Source organism: Astyanax mexicanus, chromosome 1 (assembly GCF_023375975.1).
Source record: "Astyanax mexicanus isolate ESR-SI-001 chromosome 1, AstMex3_surface, whole genome shotgun sequence".
Taxonomy (NCBI): Eukaryota; Metazoa; Chordata; class Actinopteri; order Characiformes; family Acestrorhamphidae; genus Astyanax; species Astyanax mexicanus.
The window spans coordinates 86,547,084-86,567,820 of NC_064408.1; the positions used below are offsets into that span (position 1 = coordinate 86,547,084).

Genomic DNA, 20,737 nt, shown 5'->3' on the forward strand with positions numbered 1-20,737 from the left:
TGTAGTACATCATTTTATTATTTCTTTCCAAATTACATTAAATACTTATTAAAACAGTAATTCCAAACTTTCATATGTTAATATAAGGTAATATAATGTAAGACAATGTATAGTAATACAAAACTCAGTGTAGAGCTTCATGGCTCACATTTCGGTAGCTTAAGCTTACACTGTAGCTTAAGAGCATTACACAAAGCTAAAAGACATTTTAACTACATGATGTTATTTAGTTTACAGGAATGAAAGACATTTATTAAACACCAAAACTGGCTACTGAAACAATCTACACTAGCTGACTATTAATATTCTGAAACATGGACATATCAGTACCCAGACTACTGATTAATTGATCTGTCTGCTCTGCTCAGGCTCCTCGTCTAAGTGCTATACAAAGAATTTAAGTATATTTTTAAATGCTTTATGATAATTGTTGAATGTCAATATCAAATGAAGCAATTTTATTTTTAAAATGGACAGTAAATATGTTTCTAGGAATAATAATAAAAAATTACACACAGTAGAAACAGGCAAATGTAATCAAATTACAGTAACAGCCAGTCTAATACAGTCTAATATAAGTATTTGAGACAGATCTTCTCACATAAGCTGTCTCCTGGTGCATTAGAAAATGCTTCCCAGTAACCGCCCAGAATTAGCTCTCCCCTGGCAAGAGAGATAAGAGAAAAAGAGAAAAGGCATTAATCCTGATTATCTGTAATCTCCCTTGGCTCGGCCTCCTGTGCCCCTGTCACATCCTGTAAGGGGTCTGTCACACCACAGCTCTCTGGGTTCTCCTGGGCCACTTCAAGTACCGAGGCAGAGTCTCTCCTGAAGAAGAGCACAGATAAGAAACAGACTGTGTTACATTGATGCTGAAACACAATACAGAGTCGATGGGCCAATAATTCAAAAGGGTGCAAATAGGGGTCCATGACTCTGGTTATAAAATGACCTGTATTGTTGAAAGTGGCAAAGAAATGTGGCATATTTAAAGATTAGGACAAAGATTATATATATTTTTTTCTGTAGAAGACGTGTTCACATATTTACAAACAAAACACATAAGTGCCAATGCTGTACATACTTGTACTTGTATTAAGAATTAAGGGTTTGGACCTTACTTTATTTATTACTTTATTAATCTAATTCTGTAATTGTGAATTATTTTACATAATCACATTTTTAGGATATAAAAAGTATATACATGGTTATGTGGTAGGATTCCTACTGGTAAAATGGAAATATGTGCAAATTGCTTATTTACAGAATTTGCAACATTTCTCTGTAAAGCTGATCCGGGTCATTTAAATTCTTCCATGTTTTAATATTCATGTATTGCCACCAGCTGATATTAATGTAGAAATGTTTGGATATGGATGTCAGCCTCCAACTGGGATGTCAATGTATCCCTAATATATTTTTAGAATGTAAAAATATTATAAATAAATTATATGTAATGTTTTGCTGTTGTATCAGTTGGCGGAGTTACTACACAGGGGTGTAGTTGAGAATAAGACCAGTAATAATAAAAAAATCACCCTATGCATGCAAGTTTAACTGTTTTTTGTAGCTGTATTATTTACAAACTAGTCTAAATTGTGTTTGTGTAATCAGCTCATACCAAGCTGTATTCAACTGATTCAATGCAGAAGAATAAATTAATCCTTTTAAATGTTTTTAAATTTTATTTGGTTTATTTGGCCCTTTTAATGATGGTATGTCCTTTCTGACTTACTGTACTGTACTTAAGTGTACTCAGTTCAGCTGTATGCTGCTTTAAAAGCAGCCTTACATTCTGCTCACATGATCTGGCCAGCATTGTTGTTGTTCACTCTGAGAAGGGAATGAGCCGTACTCTTTACCCACAGTAGAGAGCAGAATTTCATTATGTTCTATTGGTTTATGTGGTTGCATAATTGAGATTAAAGCTTCAACACACTGTGTCATCTTTGCCACTTAGAAGCTCAGCTATTTTGCCACTTGCCACAGAATGCAGGAGAACATAATGTAGGGCAGCAGACCAGGTATATGAGTGGTTTGCCCATGACCAGGTAGAAGAAGGATTTTAATCCAGTGGGATTACTCTGAGCTTGCTCCGGGTTAATGCTCCTGATAAGATTACATGCAGGTGGGATTGTTGTTACTGTATTGCTGCACAGCCAATCATTCTGTTTACTGGTTCACAGAGCTACTTCGTAGCCATTTTTGGAAATGTCAACAAGTCTTACATAAGGTCACAATTATTTTTTTCAAAACCATCAAAGCATATTGCACAAAATGTCTGCTGTCAGTGCCTTCCATTTCCACATGCTTTGGTAAGACTGTAAGAATGCATTTAACAGATACATTTGTCAGTGCCTAAGTATAGGTCACTGCTTGAAGCCTGCATGATACAAGAAATTCCAGAGCAGACAGTTTTAGATCACAGTAGTTGTTTTGACATGCATGCGGGTATTAAAATCAGGAAACTAAACCTTGAACAAAAAAGTCCCTTGCCCATTCCTGAGCTCATGTCTGAGCTATGGGTCTTTTTCTGTTGAATCAAGTCAAACTGTTTTAATGTCTTCTAATTACATGACAGTAGTTGTGTTTGCTTTATTTATTGTCTTATCTATTTAGTAATGTACTACTTTTTCTAAGTTAAAATGTTCTGAAAAAGTTTAGCATAATTGTTAAAAGGTGTTTGTAGACAAGTTTCCTCTGATGGTTAAGAGATTTGTTAAGGTTAAGATAAAAAAAGTACAGTTGAATATAAGAAATTATAAATTACCCTATTATTGCACATTTAATACTGTCAGTTGTTTTTTTTAATTAATTAATTAATTAATCTTTATTACACTTACTTTATCATATTAAATCTAAATCTAAATTTGATTAGGAATCAAAAACATTTGAATATGTGCTGTTACCTATATTTATCCAGCGAAAATACAAAACGTGTTTGTCACGTCTGGTGCTGTAGGCACTTCCTGTCCTTCCACACTGGTCTCCAACGGAGGTTGTCAGCCCAACAACTACAATACCCAGAATGCACCACTCGCTGACAACACACACACTGCTGATCACGTGACACCTCACCTGCCCCGGCCTGTTAGCCCTGAGTATTAGCCACAGTATAAAAGTACTGCTCAGACGCCCTTCGGCGCCGCGTATTGCCTAGGTTTCGTCCGACATTACAAAGCGTTATTCTCTGTGATTATTTTCTGTGTATGACCTTGCTTTTGTTTTTTGACTACCGATTTTTGCCTTTGCCTTCGTTGTGGATTTTTTCGTGTATTACCCTGGACTGTTTATCGTTTATGTTTTTCGGATCATCTTTGATACTGCCTGCCTTGTGTATGACCATTGGATTGTTTATCGTTTCTGTTTTTGGATTGCCTCTGATACTGCTTACTTCGTGTATGACCACTGGACTGCCTCACTATCCTGTTAAGCTCTCCGCTCCCAGGTATACCTTTACTGGTGTTTTGTTTATACTGCTAATCTCATTCTCTGTACCCTGTGGGTTTTTAATAAAATCCTTGACTGGTTCCGCGAGTGTCTGTATTCTGTGCTCCACCATGACAGAATACGCGGCCTCACGTGAACAGACAGCGATCTCTGACCAGTTAAAAACAGGGTTGATTAGCCAGGGACAACTTCTCGGTCAGCACCAACAAACCCTCGTTGGTGTGACTCACGCTGTTACAGAGCTAGCTAGCCAGCAAGCTAATCAGCAACAACAGCTGACTAGCATCCTCGAGCACCTACAGGGATTAGCTCCGGCTAACGCTAGCTCTACTGCTAACCCTAGCCCCATGGCTAACACCAGGCCTCATAACCCCAGCGCTTCTTCCTCCGGATTTTTTGTGTGCAAACCGGAGTTATATGACGGTGATCCGGTGAAGTGCAGCGGTTTTATTTTACAGTGCTCTGTTTACTTCAGTAACTCTCCAGTGACTACTGATCAAGCCAAGATAGGCTTTATTATCTCTCGTCTCTCCGGGAAAGCACTCGAGTGGGCCACTGCTGTATGGGATAGCATTTCGGTGGCTAGCTACACGGATTTTTTGGACACTTTCCGCTCTGTGTTTGATCACTCGCGTTACGGTCAATCTAATGGAGAGTTACTGCTCGCTCTGAAGCAAGGTCACAAGCCAGTCGCTACGTATGCTCTGGAGTTTCGGACACTAGCTGCTGGCAGTGGATGGAATGATGCAGCGCTTCTTTCAGTGTTTAAAAACGGACTCAACTCAGACATTTTAAGAGAGTTAGCTTGCCGAGATGAAGCACTCACTCTGGATCAACTCATTGCTCTCTCGATTCGCCTGGATCAGCTGCTATCTCGTCGTCCCAAGTCCAGCACCCACGTAGCTTCTGAACCCCATCCACACGTCTCTGCCAGCGGTTTCAGTGGTTCTACATCTGCTCCGGAGTCCACACCTGAACCCATGGACATCCAGAGGTCCAGACTGTCTGCTGCCGAACGCCAACGCCGCATTCGTCTCCATCTATGTCTCTACTGTGGAGAGAAGGGTCATCACAAAGCTGAGTGTGGTTTCCTGACCCGATCCATGAGGCCTCCTGCGACGGGAAAGCGTGTGGAAAGGGTTCCACGCGCCAACGTGGTACGTAACTTGACTCCTTGTCGTGATTCTAAGAATTTCCTTTTGCCTATGGTTTTAAGTTCATCCACTGGTTCTTTTCCCGTTGCAGCACTCGTCGATTCCGGATCGGAGGGAAACTTCATAAGCCTGGAATTGGTGAAAGAACACAACATCCCCACGAAGGAGCTCCGTCGCCCCATCTCTATCCACGCCGTTGATGGGAAATCGGTGCGCTCCAGACCTGTCACTCTCCAAACTGTGCCACTCTCTCTCCAAGCCAGCGCTCTCCACCACGAGGAACTGTCTCTGTTCGTGCTTCCCAGCACGGAACACCCGTTGATTTTGGGCATGCCTTGGCTCAAGACGCACAACCCTCAGATTTCCTGGCCTGAAGGGGACATTACGGTTTGGTCTGATTTCTGTTTTGAACATTGTTTAGCCTTTTCTGATATAGCCTTACAGTCCACTTCAATTGAAAGCCCCAAAGTCGTAGATCCTCCCGTACTTCCCTCTGAGTATTCTGATTACCTGGAAGTATTTAGTAAGGCTAATGCTACTAAGCTGCCACCACATCGCCCCTATGACTGTGCCATAGATCTTATTGAAGGTGCCACTCTTCCTAAGGCTAGAATATATCCTCTCACTCTTGACGAAGAGAAGGCTATGGCTACTTATGTGGAGGAGGCTCTTGCGCAGGGTTTCATTCGCCCGTCTAGGTCTCCTGTAGGTTCGGGCTTCTTTTTTGTTAAGAAAAAAGATGGTGGTCTCCGTCCTTGTATTGATTACCGTGGTTTAAATGATATCACCAAGAAGTTCGCTTACCCGCTCCCTCTCATCCCTAGCGCTCTCGAACAATTACGTGAGGCTAAGTACTTCACCAAGCTCGACTTACGCAGTGCCTATAATCTCATTCGCATCCGTGAGGGGGATGAATGGAAGACTGCCTTTACTACCACCAATGGGCACTATGAGTACCTGGTAATGAGTTTTGGTCTAGCTAACGCACCGGCAGTCTTCCAGTCATTCATGAATGACATTTTTCGCGACATGATCAACAAGCATGTAGTCCTTTTTATAGACGACATTCTGATCTTTTCCCCAGATTTAGAGTCCCACGTTCGTCATGTCCGCTCCGTACTTAAACGTTTGCTAGACAACAATTTGTATGCTAAAGCCGAGAAGTGTGAGTTCCATCTCCAACGGGTCACATTTCTCGGCTATGTCATTAGTCCCCAGGGCGTCCTCATGGACGACACTAAAGTTTCCGCAGTCACCAATTGGCCCGTTCCTCAGTCCATAAAGGATCTCCAACGTTTTTTGGGCTTCGCTAATTTCTATCGGAGGTTCATTCGCAATTTTAGCAGTATTGCCGCTCCGCTTACTGCATTGACTAAGGGGGCCACCAAGGTACTTAATTGGTCGCCTGCAGCTGAGGCTGCTTTTGCTAGGCTTAAGTCCGCGTTTGTTTCAGCCCCTATACTCGCTCATCCCAAACCCGATTTGCCCTTCGTGGTCGAGGTTGACGCTTCTGACTCTGGGGTGGGGGCCGTGTTATCACAGCGCAGTGGTTCTCCTCCTAAACTTCATCCCATAGCCTTCTTTTCTAGAAAGATGTCTCCTGCAGAACGCAATTATGGCATAGGGGATAGGGAACTGCTAGCTGTCAAACTAGCTCTCGAGGAGTGGCGTCACTGGTTGGAGGGGTCCGCTCATCCGTTTACTGTTCTCACGGATCATAAGAACCTGGAGTACTTACGTAATGCTAAACGCCTCAACCCCCGCCAAGCACGCTGGTCACTGTTTTTCTCCAGGTTTGATTTTTCCATTTCGTTCCGACCTGGTAACCGTAACACCAAGGCGGATGCGCTGTCACGAATCTTCTGCACTCCTGACAGCGCATCTCAGTCCTCTGAGTGTGAGCGTATTCTACCTCCAGACGTTAAAATAGCAGTTATTCACTGGGAGTTGGATGATCTGATTCAGCAGGCTGCTGAACGGTCACCTCCTCCTGAGGGTTGTCCACCTCAGAAAACTTTCGTTCCCTTACAATATCGTGATCGTCTCATTAGCTGGGCTCACTCTTCTCTCACGTCAGGCCATCCGGGTGTCACGCGCACCTTACAGTTAATTTCGGCTCGTTATTGGTGGGAAACCATGCGAGCTGACGTACACACTTTTGTAGTCTCTTGCTCGGTATGTGCTCAGTGCAAAACGCCAAAGACCCTTCCAGCCGGTAAGCTAGTTCCTCTACCCGTTCCAGAGCGACCCTGGTCTCATATCGCGGTAGACTTTGTCACGGACTTACCTGAGTCCGAAGGGTACACTACTGTTCTCACGGTGGTAGACAGGTTTTCTAGGGGGGTTAAGTTTATTCCTTTCCCTGCTCTACCTACAGCTTTACAGACAGCTCAGGCCATCTACTCTCACATTTTTAGACACTTTGGTATCCCTGAAGATATCCTTTCGGATAGAGGCCCTCAGTTCACGTCTAGAGTATGGAAAGCCTTCTTTGAACATTTAGGGGTTCATGTGAGTCTTACCTCAGGGTTCCATCCCACTAGCAATGGGCAGTGTGAGCGTGTCAATCAGGAGCTTGGTAAATTCCTCAGACTTTACTGTCACAAACATCCCTCCGACTGGTCTCAATTTCTTATATGGGCAGAAATTGCACAAAACTCCCTCACTAACTCTACCTCTGGTCTCACTCCCTTCCAGTGCATTCTGGGGTTCCAACCTCCGTTAGCTCCGTGGACAGCCGTGGCTACTGAGGTTCCGGCAGTAGACGACTGGATGAAACGGAGTGAGCAGGTGTGGGAGGAAACTCATCAGCAGGTCTCGGATGCGTTACACCAGTACAAGGAGAGGTCTGACAGACACCGAGGCAGTACCCCCCAATACCAACCCGGGGATCGGGTTTGGTTGTCTACACGGGACTTGAGGTTTGAGGGAGAGTGCAGGAAGTTGGTACCTAAATACATCGGTCCCTTTAAGGTGTTGTCTCAGGTTAACGAGGTTACCTATAAGATTGAGCTGCCAGCTCAATACCGTGTACACAACTCATTCCATGTGTCTCTTCTCAAGCCTCTTGTCCCAGGTCCGCTCGCTGAGGGTACTCCAGATGACGTTCCGCCCGCGGCAGTGGAGGGGGAGGCCTCGTCTACGTATGCGGTGAGAGAGGTACTGGATTCTCGCAGGCGTGGTGGCGTACTCCAGTATCTGATCGACTGGGAGGGCTACGGCCCCGAGGAGCGTTGCTGGGTTGCTGCCGGCGACGTGCTGGACCCTGCTATACTGGCTGAGTTTCATGCCCGTTACCCGGGCAAGCCTGCTCCCAGACCCCGTGGGCGTCCCAAGCGCTCGCTTTCCTCGTCGGTTCCGGTGCGTCGGGGTTCCCGGTCTCTCAGCCCCCGCCTGTCCGGTACCTCTGTGGCGACTCCAGTTCCTCCCGCCGGTGCTCCCTGCTCGTCGGGTGGTCGTCGTCGTGGTCGTCCTCGTTCCCGTCCGACTCCTTCGGGGGAGGGTACTGTCACGTCTGGTGCTGTAGGCACTTCCTGTCCTTCCACACTGGTCTCCAACGGAGGTTGTCAGCCCAACAACTACAATACCCAGAATGCACCACTCGCTGACAACACACACACTGCTGATCACGTGACACCTCACCTGCCCCGGCCTGTTAGCCCTGAGTATTAGCCACAGTATAAAAGTACTGCTCAGACGCCCTTCAGCGCCGCGTATTGCCTAGGTTTCGTCCAACATTACAAAGCGTTATTCTCTGTGATTATTTTCTGTGTATGACCTTGCTTTTGTTTTTTGACTACCGATTTTTGCCTTTGCCTTCGTTGTGGATTTTTTCGTGTATTACCCTGGACTGTTTATCGTTTATGTTTTTCGGATCATCTTTGATACTGCCTGCCTTGTGTATGACCATTGGATTGTTTATCGTTTCTGTTTTTGGATTGCCTCTGATACTGCTTACTTCGTGTATGACCACTGGACTGCCTCACTATCCTGTTAAGCTCTCCGCTCCCAGGTATACCTTTACTGGTGTTTTGTTTATACTGCTAATCTCATTCTCTGTACCCTGTGGGTTTTTAATAAAATCCTTGACTGGTTCCGCGAGTGTCTGTATTCTGTGCTCCACCATGACAGTGTTGCTTTATCGATCGTAATAATCTTTTTCATTTTGTTTTAAACTAAACTAAATTTGAGTTAATCGAGTAAGTGATATAAATGGGTTAAAATAGCAATTCTGAGCAGATTTTTTCCTGTGAAACAGTTGATTAAATCAGTTTTTGCCTATAATTGTTTGTGTAATATATAGTTCATGCAGTTGTTTGTTAGAACATACATGTTTTGAGTTTATCTAAAACTAGCCCACCAATGTTTTCTGATGCAAATGACACAATGCAAAAGTAAAAACTTTAAATGAGGTTGAAACTAAACGGTTTTTCTTTTCAAGTTTTAATGCTGCACTTAAACTCCTCTGATTGTTGTGGTCGTTTTGAGGTACCTTGTTTCTTTCACTCCCCCTCCTTTCCCATGGATGTTTTTTGAACATTATTAAAATATAATAATTTCATAATCAATAGCTGTAAATTAACTGTCGATTTAAAACTGTATCATACTGTATTTTGTTATATTAATAATAATAATAATAATAATAATAATAATAATAATAAAATACTGTAAATAAATCAAACCTTAAATTAATTTAACAGTAATGTTGGTTAACCAATAACAGTACATAATTGTAATTAATCAGCATAATACAGTATTTTCTGCCAAGCTATGAAAATATGCACTATCATCCCTTTACAAGTCCAGTCAGTACCCTGCTAAAAATCCAGCTCAAGACCAGCTGGTTATCCAGAAATAAACAATAGACTGGTAGGCTAACTCCTTGACTAGGTCTTGACCAGCATAGGGTATGCTTTTCAGATGATGGTCTTGAGCTGGATTTTATTTAGCAGGCTATCTATTAGCATTGCACTGGTGAAGCTAAGGGCTAATGTGTTCTGTTGTCAGGGTAACGCTTTAGTTTATTAAACTGCTTAAACTGTTCATTTCGCACTTTGAGCTGAAATCTTACTTAGTTTAGTGAAAAAGGTCTCTGTATCTGAGGTTATGAACAGCTCACTGCTAAATATGATTGTTAGCATTAGCTGTTAGCATTTTAACTAAACAACAAATACAGAGGGCCAGAGACCTCAACTTGGAGTGAGATATGACTGGATCCTGCCTGAGAATCCTGTCTGAACAGACAGCATTTCTTATGCTTCAGACACACCAGTGTGTTTTTCCTGAGCTTGATTACGTCAGTCGACAGGAGAATTTGAACTGCACAGCTTTGGTAAGAGGAGCTCACCTGAAGTTCAAGTAAGGAAACAGCTGCTGTGCTGCTTATCTCCTGATACAGGCAGACTGTCCAGTATTGTCTTTATCTGCACATAGTTAAACTTAAAGAAAAATGTAGTTGTTTGTAAATTAGGTCTGTTAGGTACATTTAGGTTAGCTAGCAAGCTTTGTAGCTTGAGTAAAGTTAGCTAGCGCTAGCTAGCAAGCAGCATATTTGTACTGGTGTTTGTTTGTTTGAGGTAGTTAAGGTTTTTGCTAATTTAATTCAGTTTAAAAGATGTAACCAATATAAGCTAGCATATTAGCACCAGTTTTTCTGTCATTTTAGAAAACAGTTCAGTAAATATTATATTGCAGTGCTTAAAATAGCAGTAATGTGCTGGTTTGTACTGTAAAACTGGTTACTGTTACCGTAAAAACACAGTTATTCCATTGCCACACTGTAATTCAGTATACAGTAAAATACTGTAGTAGTACTGAGTAGATGCAGTGTAATTATACCAGTAATAAGCTGGCTTCATTCTGGTAGTATTTTACTGTTTTTAGCCTGTTCCTGTTCCTGTGCACAGAACCAACATTGCATGGCATTTTATGCAGGATGATATGCATAATACATTAATACGCATTACTCTGACAAATTAATATTTTCATAGCGTACATGGAGAATTGTAATCTATAAAAATAATTTTAAATAATTCTATGTCAGGAATTTAAATCAAAATAGAAATGTAAAAAATAAAAAAATGTATTATTCAGATACCGCTATGAATGGTTTAACAATTTCTATGAAACATATACAATTTGTGGGCCTATGTACAGGCTTTTTGGGTACTAAAGCACCAAGAATGAGCTTAAGCAGACCAAATATTTTGTAAAAAAAAAAAATTGCATTTGTCTTTAAAATATCCAAAAAGTCAAATTGATAAACTAAGTGAACCATTATGAATGAAATAATTAAAGAATGGCATCCTCGATTTGACCAACTATTGTTGTTGTTACTTGGTGAATGATCATTTGAACTTGTGCAGAGATTAAAAGTTAGGTCATCCAGACGATAAACAGGCTGATCCGACAGAGACAGATCATGAGACAGCTGACTGACATCTGTGAACTCTGTGGCAGCAGATGGCCCTGGTGTTTTTATTTGGGTGTAGTTTCTTTTTACCCACGCAATCACTTAAATACACAGATGGATCTGAATAAAAAAATGTGCCTTTTGTGTCCACAGCATAGTATTTTATTTAAATTACGTACATACACTGTGTAACACTAATTTTTTTCTGTATGCAAATGTAGAGAAATGTTAAACTTCAACTTAAAGTATTTTTTTTATATAAAGTATTACACAGTTTGTTAATGGGGGGGGGGGGGGGGGGAGCTGAAACTGTCCACTGTCACGCTGCCTCGTTCTCCTTCCACATTACCGGACTCCATTTCCCAGAATCCTGTTGATTATGACACCAACAGTATCCGTTCTACTTCACCCAATCACATTTCGCTCCGACGCTCTGATTCCCCGGTGTTCTGAGTTAGTTCCGGTTCATACCCATCTAGCTCCGGTATTTAAGTCTGCAGTTTGTAAACAAACACCGCGAGGTATTGTTAACTGATGTTGCATACTAAGCGTTCTCCTATCGTTTCTCGTTTTGGCTTTATGATTACGACTCTGTTTTTGGATTATTGGTTTATGTCTTTTGTCTTGCCCTTATTGGATTTATTGCATGGTTGGACTGATACTCGGTTACGAACTCGGACTGTACTTTCGACTACGTCTTGGTTTTTCGGTGAGATCTTTGTTTGCCTGGCTTTACTGTTTCTTGTTATACTGCCTGTTAATAAACCTGTTTGCTTATTTTACTCGGCTTGCGTCACTCCTCACTACCTGGCGTTACATAATACCTCGCCGCTAGTGATGGCCGAGTTAAATAATCTTCAACAGGCAGTCGGTAACCAGGGGAGGGTTCTCGAACAGCATAGCCAGTTGTTCGAGAGCTTTGCTAACACCGTTACCACTCTTACTACTCAGCAGTCTGAGCAGCACTCTCAGTTAGCTCGGATCACTACGAGCCTCCAAGATATTGCTAATCAGCTTGCTCAGCTGAGAGTAGCCACGCCAGCTAGCTTAGCCTCCGCTAACCAGGCCTCTGTTAGCTCTCCAGCTAGCGCTCCCAGCTATCCTTCGGCGGCTGCTTTTCCGGTAAGCAAACCCGATAAATATGATGGCTCTCCGGATTTGTGCAGAGGTTTCCTTTTGCAAATGTCACTGTTTTTTGCCAATTCTCTTGTGAGCGTCGATGCAGCGCGTATTTCATTTTTTATATCGCGCCTTACCGGTAGAGCTTTGGATTGGGCTACTGCTATCTGGCCTAGCATTGAACATAGCACCTACGAACACTTTCTCAGTGAGTTTAAGCTGGTTTTTGATCACCCTCATCACGGACAATCTCAGGGGGAGTTATTAGTCCAGTTACGTCAGGGAAATCGGTCTGTTTCTGATTATGCTCTGGAATTTCGCACTCTGGCTGCGGGTAGTGGTTGGAATGAACCGGCGCTACGAGTGATGTTTCGTAACGGACTCAGGGCAGATGTGCTATCCGAATTAGCATGCAAAGACGACGGATTACCCCTTGATGAACTAATCTCGCTAGCCATTAGACTGGATCAGCTTAAACAAAGCTCTGTACCTGGTCGTAGAGCTGGTATCCCTACTCCTCATCTCGCTACGCCCCGAGCATCTGGATATACTCCTCGTTCCACTTTCAGGGAGGAAGAACCCATGCAAGTGGATGCTACCCGTCTATCGAGTGAAGAGAAGAGGCGACGACTTCAGGCTGGATTATGCTTTTACTGTGGAAGAGCGGGGCACATGTTACGCGAGTGTCGGAGCTGCCCTCCCCGAGTACAGCGAAAACAGTCGTCAGGCTCGTCCAACGGTGGGCAATCCCATGGTTACCATGGCAACCCGGACCGTCCATATGAGCCACCTGCTTCTGACTCGGGAAAGCGTGTGGAGGGGGTTCCACACGCTAAGAGGGTAAGCCGACTAAGCTCTGACATGTTTTCACGATCATTTATTATATCAGTTATTCTGTTCTGCCAGTCCTCTTCCTGTGTTTTTCCAGCTCTGATTGATTCCGGTGCTGAGGGGAACTTTATTAATGAGGAGCTGGCCAGAAGTCTCCAGATCCAGTTCGAGTGCCTGGAGAATCCAATGAGGCTGTCAGCGGTGGATGGGACCCCAGTAGGACAAGGAGCCGTATCCCACATCACCACACCAGTCAAACTGAACGTCAGCGCCCTGCATTCTGAGGAGACCAGGTTTTTTGTAATGAAGGACACTAGCTATCAGATTATTTTAGGACTTCCTTGGTTGAAAAAACACAACCCTCTGATTTCTTGGTCTAATTGTGAAATCATTTCTTGGTCTCCTTACTGTCATGATCACTGTATTACTGGTCCTAAATTGTTGATTCAGGCTACTACTGTAGAGAGCCCAGGTCAGGAATCACTTACACAGATTCCTTCCGATTATGCAGATTTATCTGAAGTATTTAGCAAATCTCGTGCCACTCAACTTCCCCCACATCGTTCTTATGACTGTGCAATTGAACTTATTAATAACCAGATACCTCCTAAATCACGCATTTACCCATTAACTCAGGTTGAGGAATGCGCTATGGAGGAATACGTTCAGGAAGCTCTAGCTCAGGGGTTTATTCGTCCTTCCACCTCTCCCGTGGCTGCATCCTTCTTCTTTGTTAAGAAGAAGGATGGAGGTCTTCGCCCCTGTATCGATTATCGCCAACTCAATGCTGTTACCAAGACATATCCGTACCCACTGCCTCTAGTTCCGGTGGCTCTTGAACAATTACGTGGAGCCTCCTTATTCACTAAGTTAGACCTCCGTAGTGCCTATAATTTGGTAAGAATCAGAGAGGGTGATGAGTGGAAAACTGCCTTTTCGACCACCAGGGGGCACTATGAGTATTTAGTTATGCCTTTTGGTCTCAAGAATGCCCCTTCCGTTTTTCAATCCTTCATTAATGACGTACTCCGTGATATGTTAGGACGATTTGTCATAGTATATATTGACGATATCCTTATTTACTCACCTGATCTACATACTCATGTCTCTCATGTACGCGCTGTACTTACTCGATTACTGCAGAATCAGCTTTTCGTCAAAGCAGAGAAATGCGAGTTTCATATGTCTACTATTTCCTTTTTAGGATATGTGATCAGTACTACTGGTATAACTATGGATGATAGGAAGGTTCAAGCTGTTGCTAATTGGCCTCGTCCCAAATCAGTCAAGGAATTACAGAGATTTCTGGGTTTTGCTAACTTTTATCGTAGATTTATTCGTAATTATAGTTCAGTAGCTGCCCCACTTACAAACTTGCTAGGAGGTAATGCCCGAAAATTGGTTTGGTCAGAAGAAGCATCTGTTGCATTCTCTTCTCTCAAGGAAGTGTTTATTACGGCCCCTTTATTGAAACACCCCGAGCCTAAGGAACCTTTTGTAGTCGAAGTTGATGCGTCCAGTGTAGGGGTTGGAGCCGTACTCTCCCAACATTTCGGTTCCCCCAGTAAGATGCACCCGGTGGCTTATTTCTCTCATAAGCTCTCCCCAGCTGAACGTAATTATGGAATTGGCGATCGTGAGCTTTTGGCTATTAAGCTAGCTTTAGAGAAGTGGAGACATTGGTTGGAGGGATCATTACATCCCTTTGTAGTAATCACTGACCACAAGAATTTGGAGTATTTAAGATCCATGAAATGTTTAAATTCACGTCAGGCTCGTTGGTCGGTTTTCTTTGCACGTTTTGATTTCGTTATCACCTATCGACCAGGTTCCAGAAACACCAAGGCAGATGCTCTCTCTAGAATTTACGAGGACGAGAGTTTAGAAAGCTCAGAACCCTCTACTATTCTGAAACCAGGCATTGTGGTAGCTCCCATCCGATGGGAGATCTCAGAAGAAATTGATCGGATTAACTCCACTTCACAGCCCCCTGCACAGTGTCCCTCAGATAAAACCTATGTACCTGACCAGTGTAGAGATAGACTTATCACATGGGCCCACACTTCTCTCACTTCAGGACATCCTGGTGAGACTCGAACACATGAATTATTGGAGAATCATTTTTGGTGGGAAAACATGCGCTCGGACATTCATGACTTTGTTGCGTCTTGTACTATTTGTGCTCAGTGTAAAACTCCTCGTACTCTCCCCGCTGGCAAATTAGTGCCATTGCCCGTACCTGCTCGACCCTGGTCCCATCTTGCAGTTGATTTTGTTACAGACCTCCCTGAATCTATGGGTCAGACAGTGATCATGACAGTCATAGATCGATTCTCTCGCGGTGTGAGATTCATTCCTTTTTGTAAAATGCCCGTTGCCTTAGAAACTGCTGAAGCTTTGTTTAATCATGTGTTTCGTGTGTTTGGTATCCCGGAGGATATTGTTTCCGACCGCGGTCCTCAATTCATTTCTCAAGTCTGGTCAGCCTTTATGAATAGATTAGGTATTTCTGTTAGTTTATCCTCTGGCTACCATCCTCAAAGTAACGGCCAATGTGAACGAATGAATCAGGAGCTAGGTAAATTTTTGAGAATATATTGTTCTAACAACATTCACGATTGGGCTAAATTCCTTCCTTGGGCCGAACTAGCTCAGAACTCTTTGATCAGTTCCACCACAAAATTGACTCCTTTTCAGTGTTTTTTAGGCTACCAGCCACCCATCATGCCCTGGTCAGCTGAACCCTCCAACATTCCTGCAGTTGATGATTGGATGCGTCGGAGCGAGGAAGTGTGGGAGGAGACTCACAGGCGTATTGAGGCAGTATTACAGCGACAGAAAAGACAGGCTGATCGCCTACGTCGCGAGGCCCCCCTCTATTCTCCTGGAGATCGGGTTTGGCTGTCAACCAGGGATTTCCGGCAACCAGATTCACATAAGAAACTTTCAGCTAAGTACATTGGACCTTTTAAGATTATTAAGAGAATTAATGAAGTCACCTACCGTCTTGATTTGCCTCCTCATTACCGTGTTTGTCCTTCGTTTCATGTATCTTTGTTAAAGCCGGTTATCCCTGGCCCGTTGGATGAGACGTCGCTTGGGTCGCTTCCTCCTCCTTCGGTGGCTGTGGATGGTGATCCAGTCTATGCGGTGGAACGACTGCTGGACTCCAGGCGGAGAGGGGGAGCCCTGGAGTACCTGGTGGACTGGAGGGGTTACGGACCAGAGGAAAGGAGCTGGGTGCCTGCGAGGGATGTTCTGGACCCACTAATGGTGGAGGACTTTCATCGGTCTCATCCGTCTCGTCCGGCTCCACGCCCCAGAGGTCGCCCCAGGAAGAGGTCTCCGGTTCCTCGACGGAGTAGACGTCGTGGTTCAGTTTCTGCCCTTTCTTCCAGCTCTGTCCGCGGCTCCAGGAGAGGTCGTCCAAGGTCCAGGGTTCCCGTCCGTTCCGATCCCGCTTCTGCATTGCCTGTCCAGGACGCCGCTGGGGGGGAGGAGGTGGTTTCCTTGCATCGTCCTCATCCTTCGGCTCCTTCGGACTCTTTGGAGGGGGGAACTGTCACGCTGCCTCGTTCTCCTTCCACATTACCGGACTCCATTTCCCAGAATCCTGTTGATTATGACACCAACAGTATCCGTTCTACTTCACCCAATCACATTTCGCTCCGACGCTCTGATTCCCCGGTGTTCTGAGTTAGTTCCGGTTCATACCCATCTAGCTCCGGTATTTAAGTCTGCAGTTTGTAAACAAACACCGCGAGGTATTGTTAACTGATGTTGCATACTAAGCGTTCTCCTATCGTTTCTCGTTTTGGCTTTATGATTACGACTCTGTTTTTGGATTATTGGTTTATGTCTTTTGTCTTGCCCTTATTGGATTTATTGCATGGTTGGACTGATACTCGGTTACGAACTCGGACTGTACTTTCGACTACGTCTTGGTTTTTCGGTGAGATCTTTGTTTGCCTGGCTTTACTGTTTCTTGTTATACTGCCTGTTAATAAACCTGTTTGCTTATTTTACTCGGCTTGCGTCACTCCTCACTACCTGGCGTTACATCCACCCTTTCACCCTGTTGGGCAGCTTGTCGCGAACACATGGACACATGCATAATTCAAAAGTGATTAAGCTGGGAAATATATATTTTCTAGTCTTATTAATGTGATGAATTGTGAACAAATTTGATTGGAAAATTTGATGGCCAAAAAGGATAGTATTTTGGTATTGCCCAAAGTTCTGTAATTTATTACACAACAAAACTTCTGTTGTTCATAATTTGGAGCTTTAGTAAGTTTGTGGGTAACATTTACCTCTCGCTCTCCTGGCTGTGGGGTTGGGTGGCAATGGGCAATGGCTGATGTTGTTCAGAGAGAGTAGACCTGACAGGTGAAGGGCTGCTGCTTTTCGTGTAGGTCTGAGGGGGGCGGGTAGTCTGCCGCCTTCCTCTGGATGGTTCTCCCCAAGGCCTCGGTAGTGTGGACCTACAGGAAGGGGTCAGTGACTGGGAACCTGACTGGGTGTCTTGACAGAATACAGAGCGAGCATCATTAAATGAAAATGAACTGGTGACATTTTCTTCATCACTACATCTTCTGGTCCATATTTGGGTGCCGGGAGTTGAGGATGTGGCAGAGGGTAAAACAGGAGGGCTTGGGACTCTGTGGCACACAGAGGGGCAAGATGGTGGAAGCCGAGCTCTGGAGACAGGTGGAGTAGTTGGTGCATAGCTGTTTGGGTAAGGGGCCAAGGTATCGTTTTCTCCTGTGTCCCTGCTCCCCTGTCTTCCTACAGACCCTGATCTGATGAAGCCAGTCTTGGCTGGAGAATGAGATGAGTGACGCATATGAATTATCTTTCGAGACTGCTGATAAAGGCTGGTTGCCTCCTCTTTCTGTGCACTGACTCCGGATTCCTGGTGACAGTCCTGGCCTTGGCGGCTTCCAGACACAGCATCCTGCCTGAGAGGACGAGCAGGTGAGATGCTATGAGCACGCCGTGGAACGCTGGCTCGGCTGGGGAGCACAGTAACCGTCTGCATTGATGCTCGCAGACGAGAGACACCATATCTCTGTCTCTGTGTGGAACATCTCTGATTTAGAGATCCATTGCTCTCCTCATCTTCGCATGGTCCTTCATTGCTCTCAAAAGAGTTGTCCATTAGTACCTCAGGGGGAGGGGGAGGGAGGCTGTCCACATCTACATCATCAGGTCTCTGGTCAGCTGAATAACTGTTGTTATTGTTGTTTCCATTGGAGGAAACACCTCCCTTGCTGTTGTTTATCATGGGCAGGAAACCCTTCTTGGTTCCTCTAACTTTCATGGGCCCATTAAGTGGCTTTTGATTGGATTGTTCTTGCACTCCTTGGCTAAAAGTATTTATAAGTCTTTTGACTGCATTTCTGCCAGGTGGTGCAGGTGCAAAAGCAGGAGGAGAGTTCGGTTGCAGGGTAGCCTTGAATGGTCCTTTGCTCCCGTACTGTAGGCCATAGCATCGTGCTGTATTCTGGCCTTCTGATGAATGTCTTCGCAACCTTGTCCTGCCAAGGCAATCAAGGACCACACCTCCATTCAAAGCATTTCCAGTGCTTTTATCTTTCTGATTATCCCTCTTCTCCTGCCCTTTAACTATATTATCATCTTCTTTGCTGTACAGACAATCAGCAGATTGTGCTCTACGTAGGCCCCTTAAATGAAAATTCCTGTAGTTCCCCTGACTTTTTACTGAGGAATTGTCTGCAGTTTTTGATCTTCTGATTTTTGTGTTTTTCTGATTAGCCCATTTCATGCTATTCTGCAAACCAGTTTGGTCTGAATGCTTACGTGGGCCTGCTTGAGAGCAATTAGACATTTTTCTCGCTCTAGCAGCAGTTTTCCTTTCCTGCTCATCTTTTACTTCTTCTTCATCCTCGTTGGAATCTTCTTCATCATCATCATCATCTTCTTCATCGTCTTCATCATCATTTCTGCCGTCATTAACTCCATTAAGGTGTGGCTGAGAAGGTAAGGTGTTCTCAGGGCATCCAGATGATAAATCAGTGCTGGCCCCTGATCCAGAACTCTCTCGGTGTCGACAAAGTCGCACAGAACCATTCTGGCACTCATTGTCTGCACCAATGCCACTGTCCTCACTGTGCAAGGCAGAGTCTTCCAGACCAGGTTTCTTTAGGGCAGCAGCCTCCACATAATCCAGCACTTGTTTCAAACGTTTCTCTGCTGCTCTCTTCATTACCAGCTTTTCTCCCAGCATTCGAGAGAGTGAGGCAAAGTAGTCTGCCGCTTCTTCCAAGGCTGCGTCTCCCAGCCCTTTCACAGAGTCCCCGACTAGTTTTATTTTTTCAGTGGAGAGTAGAAGCATCTGGTGCATTGTATAAGGAGGAGGTTTGTGAGAATACATCTCAGCATCTAGCTTGGTTGTGTTAAACCGAACTTCACGAAGTGCAGCAGGCCAAACCATGTGGTTTCCATGCTCTTCCAACATCTGCTCTCCCTCCACTGCCATCTCTTCCAAGGCCTGGTTTAGCTCCTCATAATGCACTGCTAGCAAGGCCGCAAGAGGCTGTAAAGACAGTTGAGTCTTTGTTGCTTGGTCCAAAATTCCTAAAAGGGACTCATATTTAGAAATATTGGGGTCAATAAAAGCATAGGCTGCTTGATGAGCAATCATCATTTTTTCTGGGAAATCTACTTTTGACTGAATTTGTACAGTTTTTCTCATCCTTTCTTTTTGCTTTCTCCTTTTGGCTCCTTTGTTTTTCTTCTTTATTTCATTCTTTTTCTCTGCATTGTCTTCTGACAATAATCCCACTTGTGAATCCACAGTTCCCTCTGCATCAAGAGCTTCCCTGTTGATTGCAGCTGTATCACATACTACATCAGAAAGAGAAGGTCGCTTACATTGTGGTTCAAGTGTGTTTTCTTCTTCTAATATTGTAAGTCCTGCTGAAACAATCTCTGTCTCTGTTTTGCTCTGATTTTCTGTTCCATCAGAGACAAAACCGTTATTTTCTTGCAGAGCTTTGTGGGTAGAGACTCCAGTGAAAAGCTGACCTTTAGACGGTGAGCAACCCATTTTAATTGACAGATTTGATATTTATGTTGATTGTGCAGCAATCGAATTAGCCAAATGTAGTCTCTGGTGTGTATATAAAATACCTTGTTAAGAAATGTAGCTTGTGCTCTCCATCCTCTCCGATACAACCTTCCTCTTAATACTTCTGTACTTTATCCTTTCAAAAAAGCAGGTAATCCATGAAATTCTTTCTGTTCTGTCAAGACCCAGGCATGCTTTAAGTTGTTGTTTTGGTCCTGATATTCTTCATTCTTCAAACTGTTTTCTTTTTGAGACAGACCAGAAAACAGAACTGATGCATTCTTGATGTTCTCAGTTGTGCTGTGCGCTCCTCAAATAGACAAGTGGCTGAGAGGATAAAGGAGGATTGGAGTTCCCCACACTTAGCATGCACAGATGGTCACGTTAAGAGAATAAAGCCACACGTAAGAGTGTAAGCTTATCAAGGCAGTAAGGTGCCCTGCCCATTGCCTTTTTTCTGTTTATTGTTCTTAAAAATGCCTAGTGGCCGTAGAATAGGACTTCTTATAGTCTCTACACAGTAAGTCTGCCTAAGCTAAATCTACACTGTAATTTTTAACACTGAAGGCTACCTCCTATTTAAAATTATTTAAACGTGTTTTAAAGACACTAAATTAAATACCACATTATACAATAACTGATGGAAGTTTTTTTTTTCTTTTTTTTACATTAGGCTAT

At 43.8% G+C, this 20,737-nt stretch overlaps 1 protein-coding gene across 1 annotated transcript; it reads right to left on the bottom strand.

The window, feature by feature from the left end:
• Positions 1–28: 28 nt before the first annotated feature.
• pcare2 (photoreceptor cilium actin regulator 2) lies at positions 29–20,416 on the bottom strand. The gene is made up of 2 exons (XM_049485158.1): positions 17,280–20,416; positions 29–828 (listed from the first exon to the last, which is right to left on the bottom strand). The coding sequence occupies exons 1-2, from the start codon at positions 20,036–20,038 to the stop codon at positions 699–701; spliced, it is 2,889 nt and encodes a 962-aa protein (XP_049341115.1). The 5' UTR covers positions 20,039–20,416; the 3' UTR covers positions 29–698.
• Positions 20,417–20,737: the final 321 nt, after the last annotated feature.

Excerpts from the sequence above, each read along its gene's own strand:
- pcare2 (XM_049485158.1), bottom strand. The coding sequence starts at position 20,038 with ATGGGTTGCTCACCGTCTAAAGGTCAGCTTTTCACTGGAGTCTCTACC. Across the intron at positions 829-17,279 it reads CACAGCCAGGAGAGCGAGAG|GAGAGACTCTGCCTCGGTAC; the intron begins GTAAATGTTACC and ends GCTCTTCTTCAG.